The sequence below is a fragment of the Salmo salar genome, chromosome 11 (assembly GCF_965601325.2).
Source record: "Salmo salar chromosome 11, fSalSal1, whole genome shotgun sequence".
In the NCBI taxonomy this organism is placed as follows: Eukaryota; Metazoa; Chordata; class Actinopteri; order Salmoniformes; family Salmonidae; genus Salmo; species Salmo salar.
Genome location: NC_138301.1, coordinates 14028514 through 14052584, shown reverse-complemented (window position 1 = coordinate 14052584; position 24071 = coordinate 14028514). Strand labels below are relative to the sequence as shown.

General features: G+C 44.9%; 1 protein-coding gene across 8 annotated transcripts in view; it reads right to left on the bottom strand.

Annotated features, from left to right (window-relative positions):
• LOC106562015 (zinc finger protein 536-like) overlaps positions 1-24071 on the bottom strand; it is a 185707-nt gene that overhangs the window by 46359 nt on the left and 115277 nt on the right. For 7 of the 8 annotated variants that reach the window (XM_045689040.2, XM_045689046.2, XM_045689038.2 and 4 more), the window contains 2 exons: positions 19436-19603; positions 10860-12488 (listed from right to left, as the gene is read on the bottom strand). In XM_045689040.2, the coding sequence (XP_045544996.1) occupies positions 10860-12488; positions 19436-19603 (1797 nt within the window). The remainder of the gene's footprint in view (positions 1-10859; positions 12489-19435; positions 19604-24071) is intronic. The other variant, XM_045689047.2, reaches the window with a different exon arrangement.

The window sequence follows — 24071 nt, the reverse complement described above, 5'->3', positions numbered from 1 at the left end:
GACCAATCCTTGTTCAGTCAATTAGAGGCTGAAGTCGGAATATCATGTTTGTCTGTTAGCGTCGGAGGCATACAGATCAGCCTGGATTTGACGATGGAGAGGGAGATTTGGTTCTTCTTCTTTTTTTTTAAGAGGGGGAGAGAGATGGAGGGATGAGAAAGGGAGGGGGCAGTGCAGCCAAGCTCTGCTTATCTCTTTCCTTCTTCGCTATTTTCCATTTACAAAAAGCATTAACGTGCACAGCTTTGCGCTTTGCCATTGTTCTGTGTTTAAAAGCTTAAAGAATGTGTTTGTATAACTGGCAAAACTAGTGACGCGGAGCTCGTCAAAAGCGTGTACTTAAAGTTGGTAGGGAAATAGGACACAAAGGGCGATAGAAAAAGTGGTTAATAAGAGAAGCTTCCCAGAATGAGCTGGGATGAGGTTTCGCATAAAAAAAAAAGAGATGTATCTTAAAGTACGGTGTAAATCCAGAACTTCATCCCTCCACCCTTTTTCCTGCAGAGTCAAATAAAAACGATGAGGTTGATACAATTTCTGGAAAATGGTGCATGCTGGGCCTGATTTTATACGGATTTCTGCCTCATGAATCATGAACCTAGAATTCATCCCTAGAAGGTCACCATCCAGAACAGACAACTACACAACCGTACACGTTTCTGATGGTGAAAAGATACTGTTTGAGCTTTGTGGCTGAGTCATATGAAAGACTGTACGTATAAACACAGATGTATGTATGTGGTATATTGTTATTATTATAATTATTATTTACAACATGCAGGCTACTACAGTACTACAGGCGCACTACAGTGCAACAAGCTGCTTCAACGATGGAGCATATGGGCCTATGTAGACCTCAGCCCACTTCATAATTATTGTATTCTTATTTGTGTGTGTGCGTGTGTGCGTTTGTGTAAAACAGAGAGAGTTAAATAAAGAGAAAGAGAGAGAGAGAGAGAGAGAGAGCGCGAGAGAGAGAAAGGGAGAGAGAGACTGTGTTTGTATATGTGTTTGTCTTTTCTTTATGTTTCTCATTTCTGGGAATAATTAAATCTCACAAGGTTTCCTTTGGGGTCGCTACTCATATCAGCAAATCAAATGCAGATTTATCCAGATGATGTCAAAACAACTTTTTTTCAGTCCCTAAAAACATCAAGCGAGAAACAGGCGATACGTTTACAAAATATTCAGTCCTACAGCTTCTTCTATAAATCCTCAACCAACAAATTGAACCCTGTAAACTTTCTGATTTATTCAAACTTGCATGAGTGTGTGTGTCTCTGTGTGCCTATGTGTATGAGAGAGAGAGAGCGAGAGAGAGAGAGCGAGAGAGCGAGAGAGAGAGAGAGAAATGGGATCAAGGGCCAGTTATTAGGTTTGTCAGGAAACAAAAGCCCCACTGTTGGAGACAGCTTAAGCTGAGCAGTTACTGTACCTTTCAAAACTAATATGTAACCATATCTGTTTTAAAAGGACGATTCATATTACTGTGAATGCAGGAGAAAAGTTGTTCCCATCTCCTAGCCCCAGGAAACTCGAGTCCAGGCCTAATGGCCCCTCAATTGGAGGGTGGCCTTTTGTGGAAAGCATCGCATTTGAAAAGATGGGAACATTAAATTCTTGTAATGATGTAAAACATCTTCAGCTTTTTTGACAGCACAATGGCGCTTATTGTGCTTTATGGTAGCCGTGGCGATTCAAAGGTCATTTTGTGTATGACTCTGTGGACAAGGGCAGCACTGAATGAAAATTAGGTTATATGTGATCAACTAAGATATTAATCAGATTAAAATGGAATCTCTTTGGCTCCTATTTAACAAGGCTCAGGGAGAGAGAATATAAATCAGAGAGCCAGAGAGCCAGAGAGAGAGAGAGAGAGGAAGAGAGAAAGTGAGTGAGTGAGAGAGAGAGAGAGAGAGAGAGAGAGAGAGAGGAAGAGAGAAAGTGAGTGAGAGAGAGAGAGAGAGAGAGAGAGAGAGAGAGAGGAAGAGAGAAAGTGAGTGAGAGAGAGAGAGAGAGAGAGAGAAAACAATAGAAATCTCTGTTTACTCAGTCTGAGGAGAATGTCATTATTTTCAGAGATGAAATGATCATCAAAAAAGCAGGCGTGAAGCAGAATTAAAGAACACACACATAACATGCCTGTATCTTTGGTAAAGACGTCCTTGCAGTGCCTCTCATATCCTCATCCAGGTAACCTTTGTAATCCTGATTAAATGACTGTAATTAGAACAACAACTAGTCCACCTCCCCCATATTTCAAAAAAAACAAAAAACAATGCACCATTTTAAATCCAGTCTATGGGATTTGCATGAAACAATGCAAAAGCGGGTGCTGTTTATTTCCATCTCTACAGAGGAATTAAGTGCATTTTATAACAGCTAATGTTATAATGTGCTGGGCTTATTTCTTTAGGCAATAACGTTTTCCCCTCTTCGTGAAACTTATTTTTTTGATGTTTAAATCAAACATGGCTTAGCGGTCTGGTTCATCCTGCACCAGACGACGAGACGGGAAATAACGCTCGTTACTTGTCCTTAATTGCTCCGGTATACTTTTCAAAACACCACTGTTGCTTATCTGTCTATACTTGTGTTATTGTGTGTGTTTTTATTAGCATCACGCTACGGTACCATTGATGTCGAATAACAGAGCGAATAAAAGGTGACATAGTTTCTTTTTCTCTCCTTGTGCCCGTTCTCCCTTTCTTTCGCTCTGTTGTCATTGAAGTTCCTGTGCATTCTCTCATTATGTGTCGGCTGGCGGTGTAAGTACGCTTACTGTGTTTGTGTTGCGCGCGTGGTGTGCCTGCGCTCTCGCAGGAAGAGTTACTTTATCAGTACAAACCCCTCCGAGGCTGACTCCTTACATCTAAGGGCGCCTTGGGAAGAGAACCCCAGCGCTAAGAGGAATATCTCATATTTGAACAAAGTCTTACAGGAGTGAGAAAAACAAACACCAAAATAACAAGATGGAAAGCAAAATCCTATCAAATGAGGTATATTGGGTTGGAAGGCCAATTTATAACCCATTGTTTTATGTTTTGTTATATTGAATATAACGCACGCATGCACCCACACGCACATACAGAGACACACGCGCATCCACTACCGTATGAATGGGAACAGCTACTTTCTGCAACTCCCAAGATCCCAGCCCGGAATAATTGTCATGTAGTTGTTAGCACTCGATATTCATTCTCTCTTCCCGAGGTGAACTTGATACTTCATTCACTGTGCTTTCAGGAAATTACGAGGCCAATATCATCAAGGTATAAGAGCTAGAAAGAGAAGGAGAGAATATGAAGCCTTTCAAAAAGCTTTTCAGCACAGAAGAGTTGATATCTGGGAAATTAGCAGGGGGGAAATATTTTCTGAGATCCCACGGCTGCTGAGGGAGAGCAACAGGTATCATCCAGAGGGGTTGACAACAGCTATTACAATTAATAGCTCTATGAAACTAGTATTTGCACTGGTGAGTGACAAGGTGATAATTCACCTCGGTGCAAGTTAAAATGGTAATATTGCACATGTGAAATAGCACCTTCGCTTCACCCGTCACCCGTTCACTCGTCATCTCACACTGCACAATGCACAGAAAAGGAGTATCGCCAACACTGTCTATCGCCTAAGAAACTCAGAGAAACAGACATCTTCCAGACAGCTTAATCATGGGAGAACTTTCCCCTCCAGCAATGTTATCAAATACAGATTCCATGGGTTTGGGAACAATCCACAGAAGGCTGATCTCACCAGCGTTTTGTACGGGGGGGAGCAGTGAAAATGGTCAGGGACCTATTGGGTTGACCCATGCAGGGAAGGAAGTGCCTTGCTCCCAGCTGTGTAGTTAGTCAACTCACTACTTTTAGAAGGGATCATCAATTTGAGACAGATTCTCATTGACATTAGTGCATGTCATTAGTGTTCAACACAATCTCACTAATCTCAGCACACATCACCCGTGTGAGACAGCCTCTCATGGTTGTTAGCACACACACAGGTGTCTTAGTGCACTAAGCTAACCCAGCCTTCCCTACTTGTCAGAGCTGTGTGGCTGTGTTTGTACCCAGCCTTCCCTACTTGTCAGAGCTGTGTGGCTGTGTTTGTACCCAGCCCTCCCTACTTGTCAGAGCTGTGTGGATGTGTTTGTACCCAGCCTTCCCTACTTGTCAGAGCTGTGTGGATGTGTTTGTACCCAGCCCTCCCTACTTGTCAGAGCTGTGTGGATGTGTTTGTACCCAGCCTTCCCTACTTGTCAGAGCTGTGTGGCTGTGTTTGTACCCAGCCCTCCCTACTTGTCAGAGCTGTGTGGCTGTGTTTGTACCCAGCCCTCCCTACTTGTCAGAGCTGTGTGGCTGTGTTTGTACCCAGCCCTCCCTACTTGTCAGAGCTGTGTGGATGTGTTTGTACCCAGCCTTCCCTACTTGTCAGAGCTGTGTGGATGTGTTTGTACCCAGCCCTCCCTACTTGTCAGAGCTGTGTGGATGTGTTTGTACCCAGCCTTCCCTACTTGTCAGAGCTGTGTGGATGTGTTTGTACCCAGCCCTCCCTACTTGACAGAGCTGTGTGGATGTGTTTGTACCCAGCCCTCCCTACTTGTCAGAGCTGTGTGGATGTGTTTGTACCCAGCCCTCCCTACCTGTCAGAGTTGTGTGGCTGTGTTTGTACACTAACAGACTAACAAAGACCAAATTAATGATAATTAGCCACCTGATGAGGACAGTATTATTGGCAATTAACAGGTTTCATCCTATCGCAGTGTATTAAGAGGGTTACACAGTTAGGGAAAGAATAAAACACCGAAAATATATAAATATCTTTCGAGTCTGACTGGGAATGCTGGTATCACTGTCGCTCACTCTTTTTTCCTATAATAGTCCATGGGTCCATGAATTAGGTGGCTTTGGTAATTACTGAGCAGCAAATTGAAAAAGCCGTAAAGAACACAGGCTTTAATCTGTGTGTGTGTGTGTGTGTGTGTGTGTGTGTGTGTGTGTGTGTGTGTGTGTGTTTCAGAGACTGTATTTCACTACTGTATCCTAATGAATGATTGCATATGTGTGTGTGTGTGTGTGTGTGTGTGTGTGTGTGTGTGTGATGTGTGTGTGTGTGTGTGTGTGTGTGTTTCAGAGACTGTATTTCACTACTGTATCCTAATGAATGATTGCATATGTGTGTGTGTGTGTGTGTGTGTGTGTGTGTGTGTGTGTGTGTGTGTGTGTGTGTGTGTGTGTGTGTGTGTGTGTGTGTGTGTGTGTGTGTGTGTGTGTGTGTGTGCACGATAGAGAGAGAGAGAAATCAAGAGAGAGAAATAAAGAGACAGAGAGAGAGAGCGAGAGATACTGTACGAGTCGCAGTATGAGAGGAAGTGTTTGAACTGCAAAGCCCTGCTTTCTTCTCGACAGAGAAAGTAAAGGAGCTGTAATGCCAGATCTGATCCTGTACATCGGTGACATCCCCCAGTCAAGGAAAGGCACCTTATGTTCTTAATGATCATAACGACTTTAAAGAACCTGTTCAGAGGGACCCACACACATGGTCCTTTTACTACTCTGGTCTGAGCTTGAAACAGGCTCTGCTCAATAGTGGAGGGGGGGGGGGCTGACAGGCCCAGAAGTACCACAACCCTGCGTCTAACCTCTATGATTGCGGGTTCAAGTCCCACACAGGGAGGGCCGCCTTCAAATCTCTCCCTCTTGACAGAGGTAATTGGCCACCAGTGACATGAACACTGCTAGAACTAAGTAGTCAACCAACCCTACAACCCCACAACCCCCCCCCCACAAGAAACAAAAAAAACTCCCGCGAGCATAGGATAGCAGACCGACGCTGTCAGAGGAGGCTGTACTCAGGGCTAAAAATATCAGAGAAGGCTTGAATACATTTACATTTTCTACATAGTTTGTGTTCCTGACACAGCCAATCTGTGTTCTCTCCCTCTCTCCCTCTCGCTCCCTCACTCCCTCTCTCTCCTTCCCTCCCTCCCTCCCTCCCTCCCTCCCTCCTCCTCCTGAACTTCCCGCGGTGCGAGCTTGGCACGAGACACGTGTGCACTGCGCATCGTGAACAAACTGCACCTGCATTTGAGGGGCTTTGCAAATTGATCAACCCAAAGGGCCACGTGGTGGATTCGCACGTCTTCGCAGCAGAAATATTGAAATAGACAATGATCCGTTTCCTTTCGCTCACTCGAAAATACATCTCGGTGTCCCTCTTTCATTCTTGCTTTTCTCCCCAAAGATGCTCGACGGTAGACATACCACCAGCGCCTGACCATTCTAACGGCGGTAGCTTCATTTGCCTTGGATCCACGTCAAGCGCTGTAGCATTAACACTGACTGACCCCGTTCAACCCTAGCGCCGGCGCTCTCCCTGACCGTGTCACCGAGCTGAAAACACCAGTGTCCTCCATGCCCCTGGAATGTCTGGGTTAAGTGGCGAAAGTCGGGTGAGGGTGCTGAGGCTGACGACTCTGATTGGACAGTAAACATCAGAGTTTGAGGTAGTGACAGGTGACCTTGCCCCAAGGGACATCATAACATGGGTGGCACAGCACCACTGAATGACCCTGCTGTGACCCTTCATGACACAGTCTGTTAGCTACACTGAGCCGGTCTCGCTCTAAAGCTTAGCAATAGATAAGGACCGAGGACAATCTAACGGCTGGTCGTGGTAGAGGAAGGTTTCCAGGTCCCATTACTGTGACACTGAGTTGTTGGTTCATACTTGTCCAAACAAGCAATTTTTCACTTTTCTAAAGCAGGCGAATCAAGATAACGATTTATCTAACAATCATCATCAACGACAAACAAACAACCACAATGACAGCCAGCAGCCCAGCCACTACAGGGCACGAGCAGAGTGTCCTTGTGCACAGGAAGCCAGAGATACACCTATAAGTGACGTGAGCGTAGCTTTCAATCTCTATACATCACTCTGTCTCTATCGCTCTCCTTCTGCTGCGAGAGGTGCTTCACTTTGAGTTATGCTATTTTCCCAGCAACACCTGAGCGCGCCCACCCAAGCCCTTTCCTAACCCACGCGTTCAGCAATGCTGCCTCTTCAGACTGCCAATCTCAACCAACGAGAGACCATGGGAGTGTTAAAGAAAGGTGCACACTGTAACAATGTGTGGTCTGCTGTATAAATGTTCAATGATGTACTGTTTAAGTAATGCAACAGTACAGGCCTAATCATGTGTGACTGTAGATAGGCCTCTATCACAGGTGGCTATTGACTGTGTGAAACACATCCACATTGGCTGACCGCAACAACAACACAGCGGACCAATAGCAAATCTTAACGCGACACTCTGTACTAATCACTATACCAACTGGAAACCTCTCTCAAATGAGATAGCAGAGAGAATGGAATGATCACTGTTGATTCGCCATTAACATATTTAGAGAAATGTGTGTGTGTGTGGTGGGGGGGGGAGGGGGTGCGTGCGAAGGACCCACCCCTAGCTCTGGGCATGCTAATGAAGAGAGAGCCACTTACGACGCTCAGCTCTCTCCGTCGTGCCCAGCCCATGTGCTCGACAGCCCAAATTCAGGCGAGAACTTCGATATTAATGATTTATGCTCTATTTGCATACAAACCCAATGCAAATCCACTTCAGATAATCACATTTTGCCAGTTCTGAATTCAATTTTCAGGACGGCTTGCCACCCCCAACCCAAATAACTGTGGAGATATGTTCCTTGCAATTCCCCATGGAAGACCCCTCCATAAGGAGATCAGGAGTGGATGAAGGGAGGGGATAGTGGGCTTTATTAAGGAAGACTTTCTACTACTTTATATGGGGTAGGTAGACGTGACTATTATCCATGCACTCTACATATTCACGCAGTGAGAGTATCTCCTGTTATATGTATCTACCATGACTCCCATATCTAACAGCACTGCTGTCACCTGTACTTGATTACAGGAAACACATTGTGAGGATTGGAGAATGTTTCCTGAAGGGTTTTTGAATGACTGTTTACTGTATTTCTGTCACCTCTGTAAACCAAACGTGTGAGGTCTCTGGAGCAGATGTTGCCAGGAGACGGAGCATTGTGAGGGGTGGAGAAGGAGGCGGGGCCAGGCTTGGCACACTTCCATCCAGCTGTGCTCAGCTAGCCAAGAAACAGAGTACGAGTGCACCTTAACTGAGAACGACCCTGCCTGTGGAACACTCACAGTACATACAGAGGTAGGTGGGTTAGGACTGGTTCAGTGACTATCTGTTTCTCTACCTCTGGTTGTGGGGGTGAGAGGGGTTTCCTTGAGCGGTTCTCAGGGCCTGACGGACCGATGTAGCCTAGTGAGGTTAGTAGCCTGTGCCTCCTCTCCTTGTACAGGCTGGTAAAGGTGAGTGTGTGTAACACTTGTGTAACACTAGACACTGAGCCCTGCTGCCCTGAGAGGAGAGGAGGACGCATGGTGAATATTTAGCAGGGGTGTAACAGAGGTGAGTGTTACGGGGTCAAGAGGAGCTCCAGCTACATAGGCACTGACACACTGACATGCTGCTTAGCCACTCAGCCTCCAGCCTCCCTGCCGGGGCTAGGGAACTTAAACACTGTCACACACACACACACACAACACAACCCGATTATGAACACTGATGTTATACACTGAGTGTACAAAACATTAGGAACACCTTCTCTTTCCATGACATAGACAGACCGGGTGAATGCTATTGATGTCACTTGTTAAATCCACTTCAATCAGTGTAGATGAAGGGGAGGAGACAGGTTAAAGAAGGATTTAATTTTTGTGTGACGAATGTGTGCCATTCAGAGGGTGAACGGGCAAGACCAAAGATTTAAGTGCCTTTGAACGGGGTATGGTAGTAGGTGCCAGACACCACGGTTTGTGTCATGAACTGAAGCGCTGCTGGGTTTTTCACACTCGACAGTTTCCCGCGTGGATCAAGAATGTCCCACCACCCAAAGGACATCCAGCCAACTTGACACGCCTGTGGGAAGCATTGGAGTCAACATGGGCCAGCATCCCTGTGGAACGCTTTTTGACACCTTGTGGAGTCCATGCCCTGATGAATTGAGGCTGTTCTGAGAGCAACTCAATACTAGGAAGGTGTCCTTAATGTTTTGTACCCTCAGAGTATATCCATCTCTTATGTTTCGTGGGTTATCTCTTGGTGTTGTCTAAAAACTGTAACAGGGTCAGGAGATTGTAAAAGAGTATCAATGCTGCTGAGCTGTGTACATAGTCAACAGCCAGGCCCTATTACAATGAGAGACTGACTCAAGCTAGGGGACAATAACATACACATAAGAAAGCCCTTTGTTCCATAGACAAAGCCTTATCTAAAAAGGTCAGGCATTCTCGGCTCTGTTGGAAAGCGACTACGTCACAAGGGTAGCTTTCAAATGCCTTTTGATTAAACGAGGACATTCCGACACAAAAGCACTTCCAAAGTAAAAATGGCACTGATTTCCATCGCTGTGAATGACCCTCTAAGATGATCAAATATGCAACAGGTTCCATGATGACAGACATAGTTTCCACGACAGCAAAGGTCAACTAATCATGAACAATTGTGTCATTTCTTGGCGATGGGTCACGTATTCACATATACTGGTGTACCAGATTTTTTGGTCCCTGCCCGGTAAATGATTATGATGGCAACATCAATCCTCTAAGTAGAAAGCCAACTGACTGAACAGCGCTGTTATTCATTTCATTTCAATACGGGCTTTGATTCAATTATTTCATAAACAGTAAGACAAAAGCATATCATAAAACAATTTCTCGTGTAAATATACTGAGTATTTTGCGGCATGTCGAAACTTAATGAAAATAGGCCTATTTTTTTTGGGTCTGTTAATCCTAAATCTATTTGCAAAGGGATTGTTCATCTAACAAAATAAAATAACTGTCTTGCCATTCGATATTATGAGCAGTGGTATCAACCTAAACACAGAATTCATTCAGGTTTCTAGAGAACAGGCCTCGGATAACGTTATGTGTGTGACATTTCATTCATATTACAGTATATTCAAGAAATGCAATATTTCAAATGTATGTTGTCATTTCAAATGAGAGGCGAGTAAGAGACATATTCAATGATGGAATCCTCCAGATATGGCTAGTTGAATTCTGGACTGAAGTGTGTGGTTCACTTATCCTACTACGTACAACTCTACACTGGCTGGCCTAGTGCTGAGCTATGAGCTCAACTTGAAGATTCCTTTTCCCTGATATTTTATCACCGAAACTGCAAAAGGGCACTCCGAAAAACAGCAGTCTCAAGGAGCGCCTGTAACCTTAACAGAATCATGAAAGCTGACAGTTCATTTTTCACAGGCCCATAGATCTTTGGGTCTTATAAAGTAATGGGCTTTTGGGAGAGGGCTTTATGAGAGCTAAGATAGTTAACCGCCGTGTGCTTGAGATGACATGGGAGCTGAGGTCCTGCTCTCTAGGAGAGAGGATTATTCCCTTCCCTGGGATGGAGGGAGAGAAGACACTACTGTCTCCCTAATATAAACGTGTAATAAAGATTAATCTGTTGCTACTCGCCAGTCCAATAGCTTCTAAACTTGCTTGAAATAAGGTTGAAATCACTTTCGAGAAAATCTCGTTTTTCTGTGTGAGTTTCTGAGTTTTATTGTGAATCTCAGGACAAAGTTACGAGTGTGTGATGCCGTGTGTGTATGAATCGGGGTTTTGGCAAATGTACATATCGTAGTGTTAGAGAATGTAGGTAAATACAATATTGAATGTGTTTCTGTGTATTTGTCTGTGTGTGTGTGTGTGTGTGTGTGTGTGCATTGTTTGTGTGTTTTGTGGATGTAGGGGCAATAAGATCAAAGGCGGTGCCATGCGGCAGGGTTAGGCTCACTTACTGGGTGCGTCTGGTCTCTTGATGCCGCTGCCGCTGTTTGAGCCGCTTCCAAGGCCGTTGAACGCTGCGAGGTTCTCCGAGCTGTAGGCCCTCAGGACGGACAGCATGTTCATCTGCTGCTCGAGATGGGCATGTTCTGGCTTCAGCAGCCCCGGGGGACCACCAGGAGATGAAAGGAGACCCAAGCCCTGCTGCCACTGCTTCTCCAGGGGCGGCTGAGGCCGGGACTGGGGAGGGAAAGGGGCTCCAGGGCCCATGGAGACCCCTGGTCGTTGGGCCTCTCTAGCCGGGGACACGGCCTGCATTTGCTTCGGCATCTGATAGGTGGCTTTGTCCTCATCTTCCCCCTCCACCCCGTCCTCTTCCTCCTCCTCTTCCTCCTCGTCATCAGAGTGGGGTCGCTGTCTCTCCGGTTGGGCGGAGGAGGACTCGGTGCTGTGGCAGCGCTCGCCGGCCCTGCCTTCCTCATCCTCAGACTGTCCCTGCTCCTCCAGCTCCCCGCAGGAGGCCTTGTCTGAGAGCTCATCCCCAGCTGTTTCTCTGGCCTGGCTCTGCTGCTCCAGGGCTGGGTCAGGGCATGTCGCTCCAAACCCCTGGAGGCCTGGGGTCCTTGGGGAGCCATCGTACATGCCTCCATACTGCTTGTAGAAGTCGCTCTGGAAGGCTCCCATGCTGGCATGGGGCTCCATGTGGTTGGACCAGGCTGACTGGCTCTTCACCCCCTCTCTGTCATTGTCTTTGTCATGGAGGTGGGCTGGGCCCATGCTGGCCTTGAGGAAGTGGGAGGGCTCTCCCTGGTGCTCCTTGCCCTCCTTGCGTTGCTTGGCCTTGCCCAGGTGGTTGGCCTGCAGGTGGAGGGCCATCAGCTCCACAGAGGAGGTGGTGAAGGAGCAGAAGAGGCAGCCATGCCACGCCACGTTGTCCTGGAAGGTGACAGAGGAGCCAGGCAGAGAGCCTGTTTCAGGCTTGACATTGACAGACAGGTCCAGAGGCTCGTACTGGGACCCAGGTTTGCCCGTTGAGGGCTTGGCCTCAGCCTTCTCCTCACCAGTATCAGCCCTCTTGGCTTTGGGCTCACCACTCTCAAAGTAATGCTGGGACTGCAGGTGGCTCTCTCTCATCTCCTTCTCCTTCTTCAGGGAGCTGAGGACGAAGCTGTCCATGAAGGCCTGCAGGGAGCCCTGGAAGTTGACACCGTTTCCCACCATGCTCTGGTACGCCCGGCCCAGGTCTCTGAAGCTGGCTGGGACGTCTGCGGCGGAGGGGCCCTCTGGGCTCTTCATGCTTTCAGAGGGAGTGTCAGTTCCCAGGCCATTACGCTCTCGCTCTCTGTCCCTCTCACGCTCCCTGGGGGACAACATACCGGGAGGGGCCCACTGGTGGGGGTGCAACGGTCCCCCTCTGAAGTCCAGGCTGGAGGGCATGCCCTTGAAGACACCGCGGAGGACATCAGGACGTGCGAAGACGCCAACCTTACCGTGCTCCTCCTTGTGCTCAGAGGGAGGGGCGTGTCCGGAGGAGGGGCCGCCGCCATTCTGCCGCTCACGGTGGTGGCGCTCCAGGTGGTACTTCAGTGAGGCAGACTGGGTGCCTGCGTAGTCGCAGTGAGGGCACCTGTAGGGTTTCTCTCCTGTAAGAAAGATAGATAGATAGAGAGAGAGAGGGAGAGGGAGAGAGAGAGAGAGAAAAAGAGAGACAGGAAATGAATAAGACAGGAAACAACAGTGAAAACCAACACAATGATCTCAGTGTTTAACCAACATTCAACAGAATTCTGCATTCAGCAAACAGCTCCTCAGCTCCATTCGGGGATTGGCATGTGAATACGGGTCGATCCAGCTCCGCCAAGTGAGCCATCACTCATGTCGACGCAATAAAAACCATTTCACCATATGGTGCTTTCAGTCCACTACAAGAGATAATATTTTCAACTGACAACACAACTGTCTCGATGTTATCTCTGTTTGCATGGTGGTTGTTGGTGGGCCTCTCTCTCTTGGCCTTGTTCGCTGACAGGCCTCTGCCTTGGCGATGAGACAGTGATTTCTCAGACGTTCTCTATTTGCAGTTTATCATAAATCACCATTCACAGAGAAGAAGCTCTCCATTCCTTCCTAGCTGAATGGCTCTACGGCTATTTGGAGCAAATAGTGAAAGACGCAGTCCCTTCATATGAAACTAAAACAGGCTTTAACTGACACAAATGAGCAAGAATGTACATATGGAAAACATGTGTCTGTATATCATGGTAGTATCATAGTGGTAGTAGCATCATTTGACTTACAGTGCAGGTACAGCATCTCTACATAAATACACTGTGTATGTAAATATTCATAAATATTCTTGAACGGTAAAATTGAATGGTAAAACGCAATTTGTCCAGAAAAGTGGATCTCCTTTGCCTTTGGACAGATAAGTTACTACCAGTATCTTAACATTAAAAGTGTCCTGTTAGCAATTATAATATATTTTAAACCAAAGCCAGATTTGGAATAAAAAAAACAACAAGCAGAAATGCTAAGCTTGGCTTTAGACATGGTAATGTTCCTGGCATGCATTTCTCTTGGATAAATTATAGCTCCAGTTGAAGTCTGAAGTTTACACACCTTAGCCAAATACATTTAAACTCAGTTTTTCACAATTCCTTACATTTAATCCTCGTAAAATCCTCTGTTTTAGGTCAGTTAGGATCACCACTTTATTTTAAGAATGTGAAATGTCAGAATAATAGTAGAGAGAATGATTTATTTCAGCTTTTATTTCTTTCACCACATTCCCAGTGGGTCAGAAGTTTACATACACTCAGTTACTGTTTGGTAGCATTGCCTTTAAATTGTTTAACTTGGGTAAAACGTTTCAGGTAGCCTTCCACAACCTTCCCACAATAAGTTGGATGAATTCTGGCCCATTCCTCCTTACAGAGCTGGTGTAACTGTGTCAGGTTTGTAGGCCTCCTTGCTCGCACACGCTTTTTCAGTTCTGCCCACAAATGTTCTATAGGATTGAGGTCAGGGCTTTGTGATGGCCACTCCAATACCTTGACTTTGTTGTCCTAAAGCCATTTTGCCACAACTTTGGAAGTATGCTTGGGGTCATTGTCCATTTGGAAGACCCATTTGCGACCAAGCTTTAACTTCCTGACTGATGTCTTGAGATGTTTCTTCAATATAGCCACATCATTTTCCTGCCTCGTGATGTCATCATTTTTGTGAAGTGCACCAGTTTCTCCTGCAGCAAAGCACCCACAAAACATGATGCTGCCACCCTTGTGCTTCACGGTTGGGATGGTGTTCTTCGGCTTGCAAGCCTCCCCCTTTTTCCTCCAAACATAACGATGGTCATTATGGCCAACCAGTTCTATTTTTGTTTCATCAGACCAGAGGACATTTCTACAAAAAGTACGATCTTTGTCCCCATGTTCAGTTGCAAACCGTAGTCTGGCTTTTTTATGCAGTTTTGGAGCAGTGGCTTCTTCCTTGCTGAGTGGCCTTTCAGGTTATGTCGATATAGGACTCGTTTTACTGTGGATAGATACTTTTGTACCTGTTTCCTCCAGCATCTTCACAAGGTCCTTTGCTGTTGTTCTGGGATTGATTTGCACTTTTCACACCATGGTACGTTTATCTCTAGGAGACAGAACACATCTCCTTCCTAAGCGGTATGACGGCTGCGTGGTCCCATGGTGTTTATACTTACGTACTATTGTTTGTACAGATGAACGTGGTACCTTCAGGAGTTTGGAAATTGCTCTCAAGGATGCACCAGACTTGTGGAGGTCTACAATTGTTCTTCTGAGGTCTTGGCTGATTTCTTTTGATTTTCCCATGATGTCATGCAGAGGCACTGATTTTGAAGGTAGGCCTTGAAATACATCCACAGGTACACCTCCAATTGACTCAAATGATGTCAATTAGCCTTTCAGAAGCTTCTAAAGCCATGACATCATTTTCTGGAATTTCCCAAGCTGTTTAAAGGCACAGTCAACATAGTGTATGTAAACTTCTGACACACTGGAGTTGTGATACAGTGAATTATAAGTGAAATAATCTGTCTGTAAGCAAATGTTGGAAAAATTACTTGTGTCATGCGCAAAGTAGATGTCCTAACCGACTTGCCAAAACTATAGTTTGTTAACAAGAAATTTGTGGAGTGGTTGAAAAACAAGTTTTAATGACTCCAAACTAAGTGTATGTAAACTTATGACTTCAACTGTAAATGTGTGAAGAGCAAGGGGGGTTGGAAAAAGTCACGAATTAAAGGATGCTTGTCAAGTATTGTGTGTGTATATATAGCTATACCATGTTTAGATTATACACATGGAAACCATTTTTTACCGAAAAAAATGTTGCATTGTTACGCAAGACTGAATTGAATGATTTAATTCTCGCAGTAGTAAATCATGGATATAATTAGCAAATGGAATACTGCTCAAGTAATTTATCATTATTTGGAGGGCACCATTCCAGAAAAAGACTGTAGGATCTGCAGACCTACTGCACAGTTCTCAAATAAAGGGCCACAAATACAAACTCAATACAATATTGATACCGGACAGAGAGAAAGAAAATTAGAGAGGGAAAGGGAGATAGAGAGAGACTACCATGTTCTTTTCTTTTAACACAAGAGCGATTTTGAAGCATATTTAAAATAAACCATGCGAGATGAGCTTTTAACCCAATAAGTGCTTATCCTCTAAGCAGGATAACAAGGGGATGGGCTGATTTAATAAGGAAACGTCCCTGATGCAAATGATCATTCTCGATTCCTTTAACTGGACAAAATGATATTCTAGGCCCAAAATTAGAGTGAAATTTGAGTGATTAGTTTTTTTGCAAAAAAATATAATTGTAAGGCTGTTAATAATGAAAATGGTTATCAACACCACCATCCAAATATTAAAAAACATAAGACGACATAAGCTTAATCTTGGGCTTCAGACATTTGAATATAACCAGTGACGTACAGTAACGGTACAGTAAACAAATAGGTGGGTAAACTCTGATCACCGGTCGTGGTGAATAAAGTAACGCTCCCTATACTTTCAATGCATCTTTCCACAAAAGGTGGGTAAACTGTGTTCACTTGCATTTAATATTATAATAATATAATATAAGGCATTTAGCAGACGCTTTTACCCTCCACAACACCACTGAATATAACTGAACATATGATACCTATCTAAACAAACCTTGAAGAGTAATCAATGTACACATGACTGGGAAATGTATTCCGTAAATGTGTGGCGCGGTGTGTGTGTGTGTGTGTGTGTGTGTCTGTTCTTTGTGGACCATTTGGACTCGCTAAGACATCTGCTCAATCATACGTCAGGGGCATGTGTGACATCTGGGGAATATACTGTATCCTGCCTTGCAACATTACACAGAATTTACTGCTAAAGGTCATTATGTACCCGTTAATCCACTTTTAATTGATATCAGTGCAAACAGCACAACCTCTGTGAAACACAACAGATCTCCATGGCACAAAAGAAAGGAATTATAATTGTTCATTGTTTAGAAATATACGTTTCTCCCCCCCAAATTTCTTTTTCATATATAAAGAAAACATTATCCCAATCAAGGAAAAAAATAGAAAAGCAAATTCATATAATATGGGGCAACTATTTCACGCCTATTTCCTGCCACAGTACTATAAGAAGAGTATATTTTCATGAGAACTAATATAACGTTTAAATATATCAATGGATTCATCCTCCCAGCGCTGGGACATCTACTTCTTTAAGCAGTTCCTCGACTCCAACAGATTTCATCTGGATTTGGATGCTTCGTCACAGCTCCATAGTAACCACTCAGAATAAACACCCAGAGCCACTACAGAGGGGCAATTACAACGGTTAATAGATATGACATACTTTAAGATACATTTCCATATGGCTTTACTTAACGTTGAAAGGCGATTTGCACTGGGAGAAGTGCTGTTATTCAAATCTGATCTGGGCAGAACTGGGAAACCCTTCGGGAAAGGAACCTATCCAAACGCCTCACCTTTTAGTCAATGTTAAATAGCATTTAATAAGCGAGGCTGTTGGTCAGCAACAAACATCAACATAGGTGTTACTATACAGGAGTGTTGTTACATGCAAAGAGGTACTAGTTTGGAAAAGGGTAGGGAATGTTGGTACTAAACCTGTTCATGAGCGAGAAATTGAAATGACAGGGGGGAGAGAGGGAGGGAGGCAGAGAGATGGAGAGGGCGAGAAAGACATGGAGAGAGGGAGAGAAGGAGAGAGAGGGGGAGAAATGGAGAGCAAGATCACAGGTCCCCATTGATTCATTCTGATTGGTTAGGTTAAGGTTATGTGACATGGGCAAGGCCTGGCTCTTTCTCTGTCCCCGTTTTAAAGGTGAGTGGAAACTCCACTCGTTATTTCCCCTAAAGTTATGCGTAGCCATTGTCAAGAGCAAAGACCTTTTTATTTTTTACACACAGCTGCTTACTGCTAAATACTGCCTTGTCCAGAAGGGGACAATCTGTGTCTCTAATTGCTGTCACTGAAGCCTAGATTCATTATGTGACTTTCCCATTAAAATGTGAGCATTAATTTGTATAATGAAATATCACCCACTGCAGTGTTCATTAACTGTGGCCCCACACTGTATTCTGCACAATGTTAGCTACCTAGAAACTGTGGTTAATTTTACTAATGGATATTTTCCCACTCACTGTTCAAGAGGAAATTAATACTGTAACATTAGCTCTTTAACTTTTAGAGAAATTTAAATTCACTTCATTCCTTTCAACAAAATGTTAGCGAGTCATTAATCTAACATTGTGTTGCACATTGCGAGCACCTCTCGATAAGCAATGCCATTGTGCTGTTCAGACTGAATTACGATGAAGGGCGCATTATGTCATCTCAGAGTTCCACTGTTTTGCCATCAAGGAGGAATCTTCCCAGGATGTAAAAGTCATCACCTTGATGTAATCATCATCATTTCAACCTGAAGTCAATCTGATAATGTACGAGTGATTTAAAGGGCAACATCTTGTAGACACATCAGACGGTTCCTGTGCACGTAAGTGACCATGTTGAGTTGTGCTTACGCAGGGCCTGGCCTGCTGCACTGTGTAAGTTTAACGGAGGGCCTGGGATGAGGCCTCTGTTTCCTATCTGCTGAAATATGGCCCATTTGGGGACCCTTACTGTACCACTCAAAACAGGCATAACTCAGCCCCCCCTCTGTTAGGTAACAGATTTCCATGTCCCACCCCGCCCCTCCTCTCTTGGCGGTGAGGTATTCAGAGGTCTGCAGAATCAGGGTTGAGGCTGCTCTGGTCTCGATGACCTGGATGTGCTATTTTACACAAAGATCCTAATTATGGTAGTGCACAAGTGCTCCTGCGCTACGCTGAGCTACGAGCTATGCTGGCTCCTTAATTCCCCTCCAGACCAGAGGTATGTGGTCCTTATTAAAGGGGGAGGCACAGTTTGGGTGGTCTCCCTTCTCTCTTTTTAAGTGCATGGGCGGAAAAGAAAGAGAGGGGGAAAAAAGCAAGCATTGATTTCCTCAGCTGCAGGAGATTTCCATTTTAAGTTGTGAAAGCTTGCGCTGTGCCTTTACTGGCACTTAAGGATTACATTTTTTGGGGGGGATACTGTAAAATGGTGTCTTCAGATACAGAGGTCAGGACATCAGGCGCTCTATCCGAGGGCATTCACAGTTACGTGTAGAACAAGAACAGAGGCTGATAAGAAATGTAGTCCTAAAAACTCAGAGATCTCCATGAGTATACTGGATGTACTTTGTCATTCCCAGGCCTAATCTGAGAAAGAGAGAAAGCCATGCAGACTGAAGAGGTATTGTAGCATGGTGTAGTAGACTGTCACTGTACACTCAAGCTCTCCCCTCAGCCAAGTAATTAGAGCACGGCTCTGAAGAAATGCTAAACACTCATTTATAGGGTCATGCTCTTTTGTGTCTGATATGGGCTGACTCATAACATTATGCCATGGAGTTTCACAGGCAGTCCAGTACAGTACTCTAAGCTACATTCCAAGCAGTACTCCAAAGCTACAAGGTACGCAAAAAAAAAAACACACTCAATGCAGAAACATAGTGTAGAAACACGCTGTAACGTATAGTACATAGCATGCTAGATTAGCCTGATGGGACAATTAGCAGAGTGGACCTTCCTTGATCTAAGGTGACCTTAGAATGACCCGGATATTTATTGGGACATGTCTACCTTGCAGGGTAGTGTAGTGGAGTACTGTATAACAGCCTGCTCTGGCTCTGGTCTGTCGACACAGTGTCCACCTCATTACTCTCAATGGGACCACCTCTACCTCCCAGCAGCTAACACGGAAGCTTATCCAGGTAGAGATATATTTTGACACTTACATACGGATAAGATTAGAACAGTAGCTAAAGCGAGCCACTGAATGCCATTGTCCCGTTGATTGCAGCACATTACCAGGAAACAGCTGTGTGCTTCGAATAACTTTTCCTGCCAACGGGATTGAACACGGCCGAAATGGTGTTGACTCAAGTTGTAGGCAGAGAGCGGGGGCAGAAGGGATAACGGTGATGGCAGTAATATCCAAGGGGAACTCACTCCACTGACCTGTGTGTATCCTCAGGTGGACCTTGAGGTGGTGGGAGGTGCGGAAGGTCTTCCCACAGTAGGGGCAGTCCTTGATGGCCGAGCCCAAGCTCCTGTCCCTGTGCTGGGATGGGGCCTGCTGAACACTCCCCGCCGTCTTCCCCAGGTCATCCCCGACATCTGGAGCAACAAGAGAGACACACACAGACAGACACACACGGTGGTGAGTCACTTCAAACCGTCACCATGTCAGGAAACACACTTTTCTTTGCTTTGTCCTCCTTTTCCATCCAAATCTGCTAACACCACACAAAGTAAAACACATGAATGGGTTCACGTTTTGCCGCTATCCCCCCCCCCACCCGTTTCAAGCTGACAGAACGCTGACAGTTCATAAGCTTTCAGACTCCTTTAGAAACACCGGGCCGACCCCCTCCACACTCTCCCACTCCCGTCGTAACGTTTTATCCCCGCTATCATCATCTTCTGGTAGCATATGGCGGATTGTGTTGAAATGAACAATACAGAAAAAGAAACGGCTCTGTCAGCAGTGGGCTAACGCGTCTCGCTAGCGCCCCGAGTTTGACAGGTAGCGTCGCTTCTGTCAGAGATATGAGAGGGTGATAAGAGTGACCTCACCCTGCTTGAACTGCCACTAATACCGCACAGATGTGTGGAGACCAACAACCGCTCTCCACATAATCACCCGAATCTCAGGAGGAACTGAAATAGATTTGAAAAGGGCTGACGGCGGCACAATCGCGAGGTGAGGACGTTGTCACATACGTTGACATGGGTCATGACCTCATTACACGACCAGCTAACTGTATAGACGGTTTCTCAAGGAGTCCTTGTAAGCTCTGATGTGTTATGAAAGCTACACTCTAGTCAAGCAGAATGACCAACGAGGTGGAGTGAATCTCCAGAGCCCAATACCAACATGATAACCTTGTTGAACCACATACCCTGTCCCACCATGGTTACTCAGGAAGAAGTACCAGTCCACAGAAAGATAAAGTATTCTGTTCATGCCTCCACCCCCCCTCCCCTGTTGCTTATGTTGCAAGCCAGTCAGTGCATGACCCACACCAAAGCCCACATGAGGTTCTAGTCCGGCACATGACATGGAATGCGTGTGGGGAGGGTGAGCGTCTGAATAGAGCAGCCCACTTAGGCAACCATGCCACACAATCAAAAGCATTTCTTCCAGTAGCCTAATCTATTCCTCTTTAAGAGTCAAATAAGGTTTAAAGAAAAGAAAGGCTGAAGTCAGCAGGTCCTCCTACTGCTGGCACTGATCACATGACTCTACACCCACACTGCCTATAGTACAGTGTACTATTGTAATTATGTGGATGTGACCCCCCCATCCCAAGACAACAGGCATACAGTATTGAACAGTTTACATATCCTTAACTGTAATAACCATAGCCCCGTTCATACTGTACACCCAATTCTGATCTGCATGTGACCTTTCCAAACCCACCCTCACCAAACCAATGCCCAGACACAAGGCTTTTCTAATCAATAATCCCAACATGTCTGCAGTCCATATACAGATATAGGATCTTAATTTGATCACCCTATTGCAACTTTTAAACTTGTAGCATGTTGAGGTTTAAAAAGGCTTCTAAAGTTTGTCATTTTCACTTTTCCCTTATGAAAAAATGTATCAACTGGTACAAAAATGTGCATTAATTATAATCCACATAATAGTTCACATTTCCTGTTGCTGCAGGATTATTTTCCTGCTGTAGGAATCTGGCTCAAATTAAGGGCTCGGAAACAACAATAGCGTTTGCTGGCCGAGAGTATTTAGCACCTCAGAGCGCAATTTGGGCACCGATTTTACATGTCGAACCTACAGCTGCCGGTCCCTAAAGCACAGCGCACAGACGATCGGCAGACGAACGCTAGATCCACATTTGGCGCGATGTGTTCGAGCCTTGAGATCCTACATCTGTACACATACTGTACTGCAACTCAATTCTCCACAAACACATTTACACCACCTGACATATCCCCTCTTGGCAAAGTTTCCTCCTCTCACGTAGCGAACACAGCTCCACCTGTCCACCCCAGATGAAGTTGAATTGGAGTTGAACTGGACATTGAATTAAACCCCTAAAAACACAGCTTATGGCCAGCCTCATCCTCTGGCCCTCTCTGTAGCAGGGTTAATAGTGATCATGTTCCAGGAAGAGGATGCACTCCAGCATTTAACAGTCCTTCAATAACGAATGTTCCAATCGCTATATACTCGCACGCAAACAAATACTCAAGCACACCTGCACACACACTATCACACACCAAAACTTCAATGTATCTGTTCATGTGGTGTATGGACGAGAGAGAGAGAGAGATAGAGATAGAGTCCCAGGCGATAGGCGTCCAGCGTGGTTGTCCTTAATCAGCTGACTGATCCCAAGCTTTTAATAGGGCCGTTCCAATTACTGTAAAAGTCATCCTGCGCCGTATAACCACAAATATTGACAGTTTATTGCGCAACACATTTATGACATTTGAAGGTCACCTCGTACATTTACACGTGGTCTTCCAGAGGAGCGAGTCTGGGACAGAGAGATTCTCGATAACTCGCCCCCTATAACTATTCTCCATGTATTGATTTTCCATTGCTTTGCTCCTTTTTATGCAAAGGAAAAATCTGCAAGAGAAACAACAATAAAATGATTGTCATAGGCAAGCCATTGGCTTCATATATTACCCTGTTAAATCTTGCAGCCATAACTCTCAATGCTGTCTCTCAGAGACGGCTACAGTGCACACACTGTTAGTGTACTGCTAGGCCACAGCTAGTGTTATACATGTTTAGTGCTTTAAGTTGGCTTAGTTAAAGTTAATATTACCCAGAGGGGAGCGGAAAGCCTTACATGGATCTGGTCAGATGCTTTCACTGTTGTCATTTCTTAGTGATCAATGTCATTTCTACAATTACTATTGATTTAACAAGCACGTTTAGCTCATAAATAAAATGACACAATTGAATGAAACATCCTTAATACTACTGTACTTATCTTACTACCCGCTGCAAACTGCAATTTTGCAGCGTGTTATTTTCCTTAGCTAATCTAATCTGCGTTATCAACACGTTGTCCTCTTTTTCCGCCAAGCACTGCTTTTCCAGTTCCATACAAACTGACACATCCCGGCTCTGTTGCAGTGGAATAATATCACACACATGCATATATAATTCAGGCTTTCTGATTTGAGACCAGCTCTGATTTTATTGGGCTCATCCAAATGTAATGGAACATAACAGAACAAAGGGCTGAGATCAGATTGGAGCAGAGTTGTACAGGCCATCTGGGAGGAGGATGAGAATCAGTCATTCTGGCTGCTGTCTGCTGCACTACAGCTCTGACACTACAGCTCTGACACTACAGCTCTGCTAGTGACACAATACAAATCTCCTCAACCAACCAAGGGGAAATGCCACAGTAGCCCACCGACACATACAACACTCGTACCTGTTTGTGTGTGTGTGTGCGTGTGCGTGTGTGCGCGTATGCGTGTCTGTCCTCTGAGACAGCCCCTCCAGACGGACCACACCCTGTTCCCATTAATGGAGAAAGCAACAACAAAGAAATAACTGAGGGGAAAAAGGCCTCTTCCTTAATGGTGCTCTTTCAATCACACTTCCAGGCTAAATTGTTCTGTGGTTTTGATTACAGTGATATCACGTTCACCAACAAACAAAAAAAAAAAGAAGAAGAAGATCAAATTGTGTCATAAAAACACAAGATGTCTCCCTCTCTCTCCATTATTCTAATGCATCACGTGTTCTGTCAAAGCCAGTGGCCTCTCCCTCGATGTAACTACTGTCATGCCGAGAAAAAAACGGTAAGGAAACGTGTGGATTTCAAAAAAAAAAGAGAGAGCAAGTAAACTGTGATGACATCATTTGAAAGGCATTAGGCTTTTAAAAATGCGCCCGGGGGGAGTTGATTTCCTTACGCCGGAGCAACACAACACCATCCGGCTGATGCTCTGTTCTCTTTTTTTATTTGGACGGGTGCCATCTTTGTGAACGGCTGGTTCATGCGAGTTAATCAATTTGAGGTTTAGTTACACTGCTGAGGCTAGCATTCTAGCCACTGCTAGAAAGTAATCTGAACTCGCAGAATTTATTAACCAAACACCAATTATCATTAAACACCACTGCATTATCCCTGCTTTTACTACCTGACAAGGACTACTTAATGAAATTTTAGATTAAAGTTATTTAGTGTGTGATTTATGGGCACAAAACTCCTAATGCAGACCACTATGCAGATGCTAGTGAAAGCACTTTTTTTTGTAGGGGGGGGGAGTACACCAGGGACCCAGAACCCTCTAAGGTATCACAGCAACCAGCTTCAGACCAGGAAAAACACTCAAGCATCTGAAAGACCACATGCACACGAGATGAACCCACTAGCACTTGGGCAGAGGGTGCCGTCAGTGACCCTGTGTAACAAAATGAAATAAAACACAATGAATAAGACATTCAGAAAGTGTTTACCCCATGATGTTTGTGAGATGAAACAGCCGCAAAATGTGTTACATATAAGGCATGCGGGTAAACAGGGGCACCAGATGTTCTTTGATGTTAATAATGGCATTTATTATTAATATTAATTAGACCGAA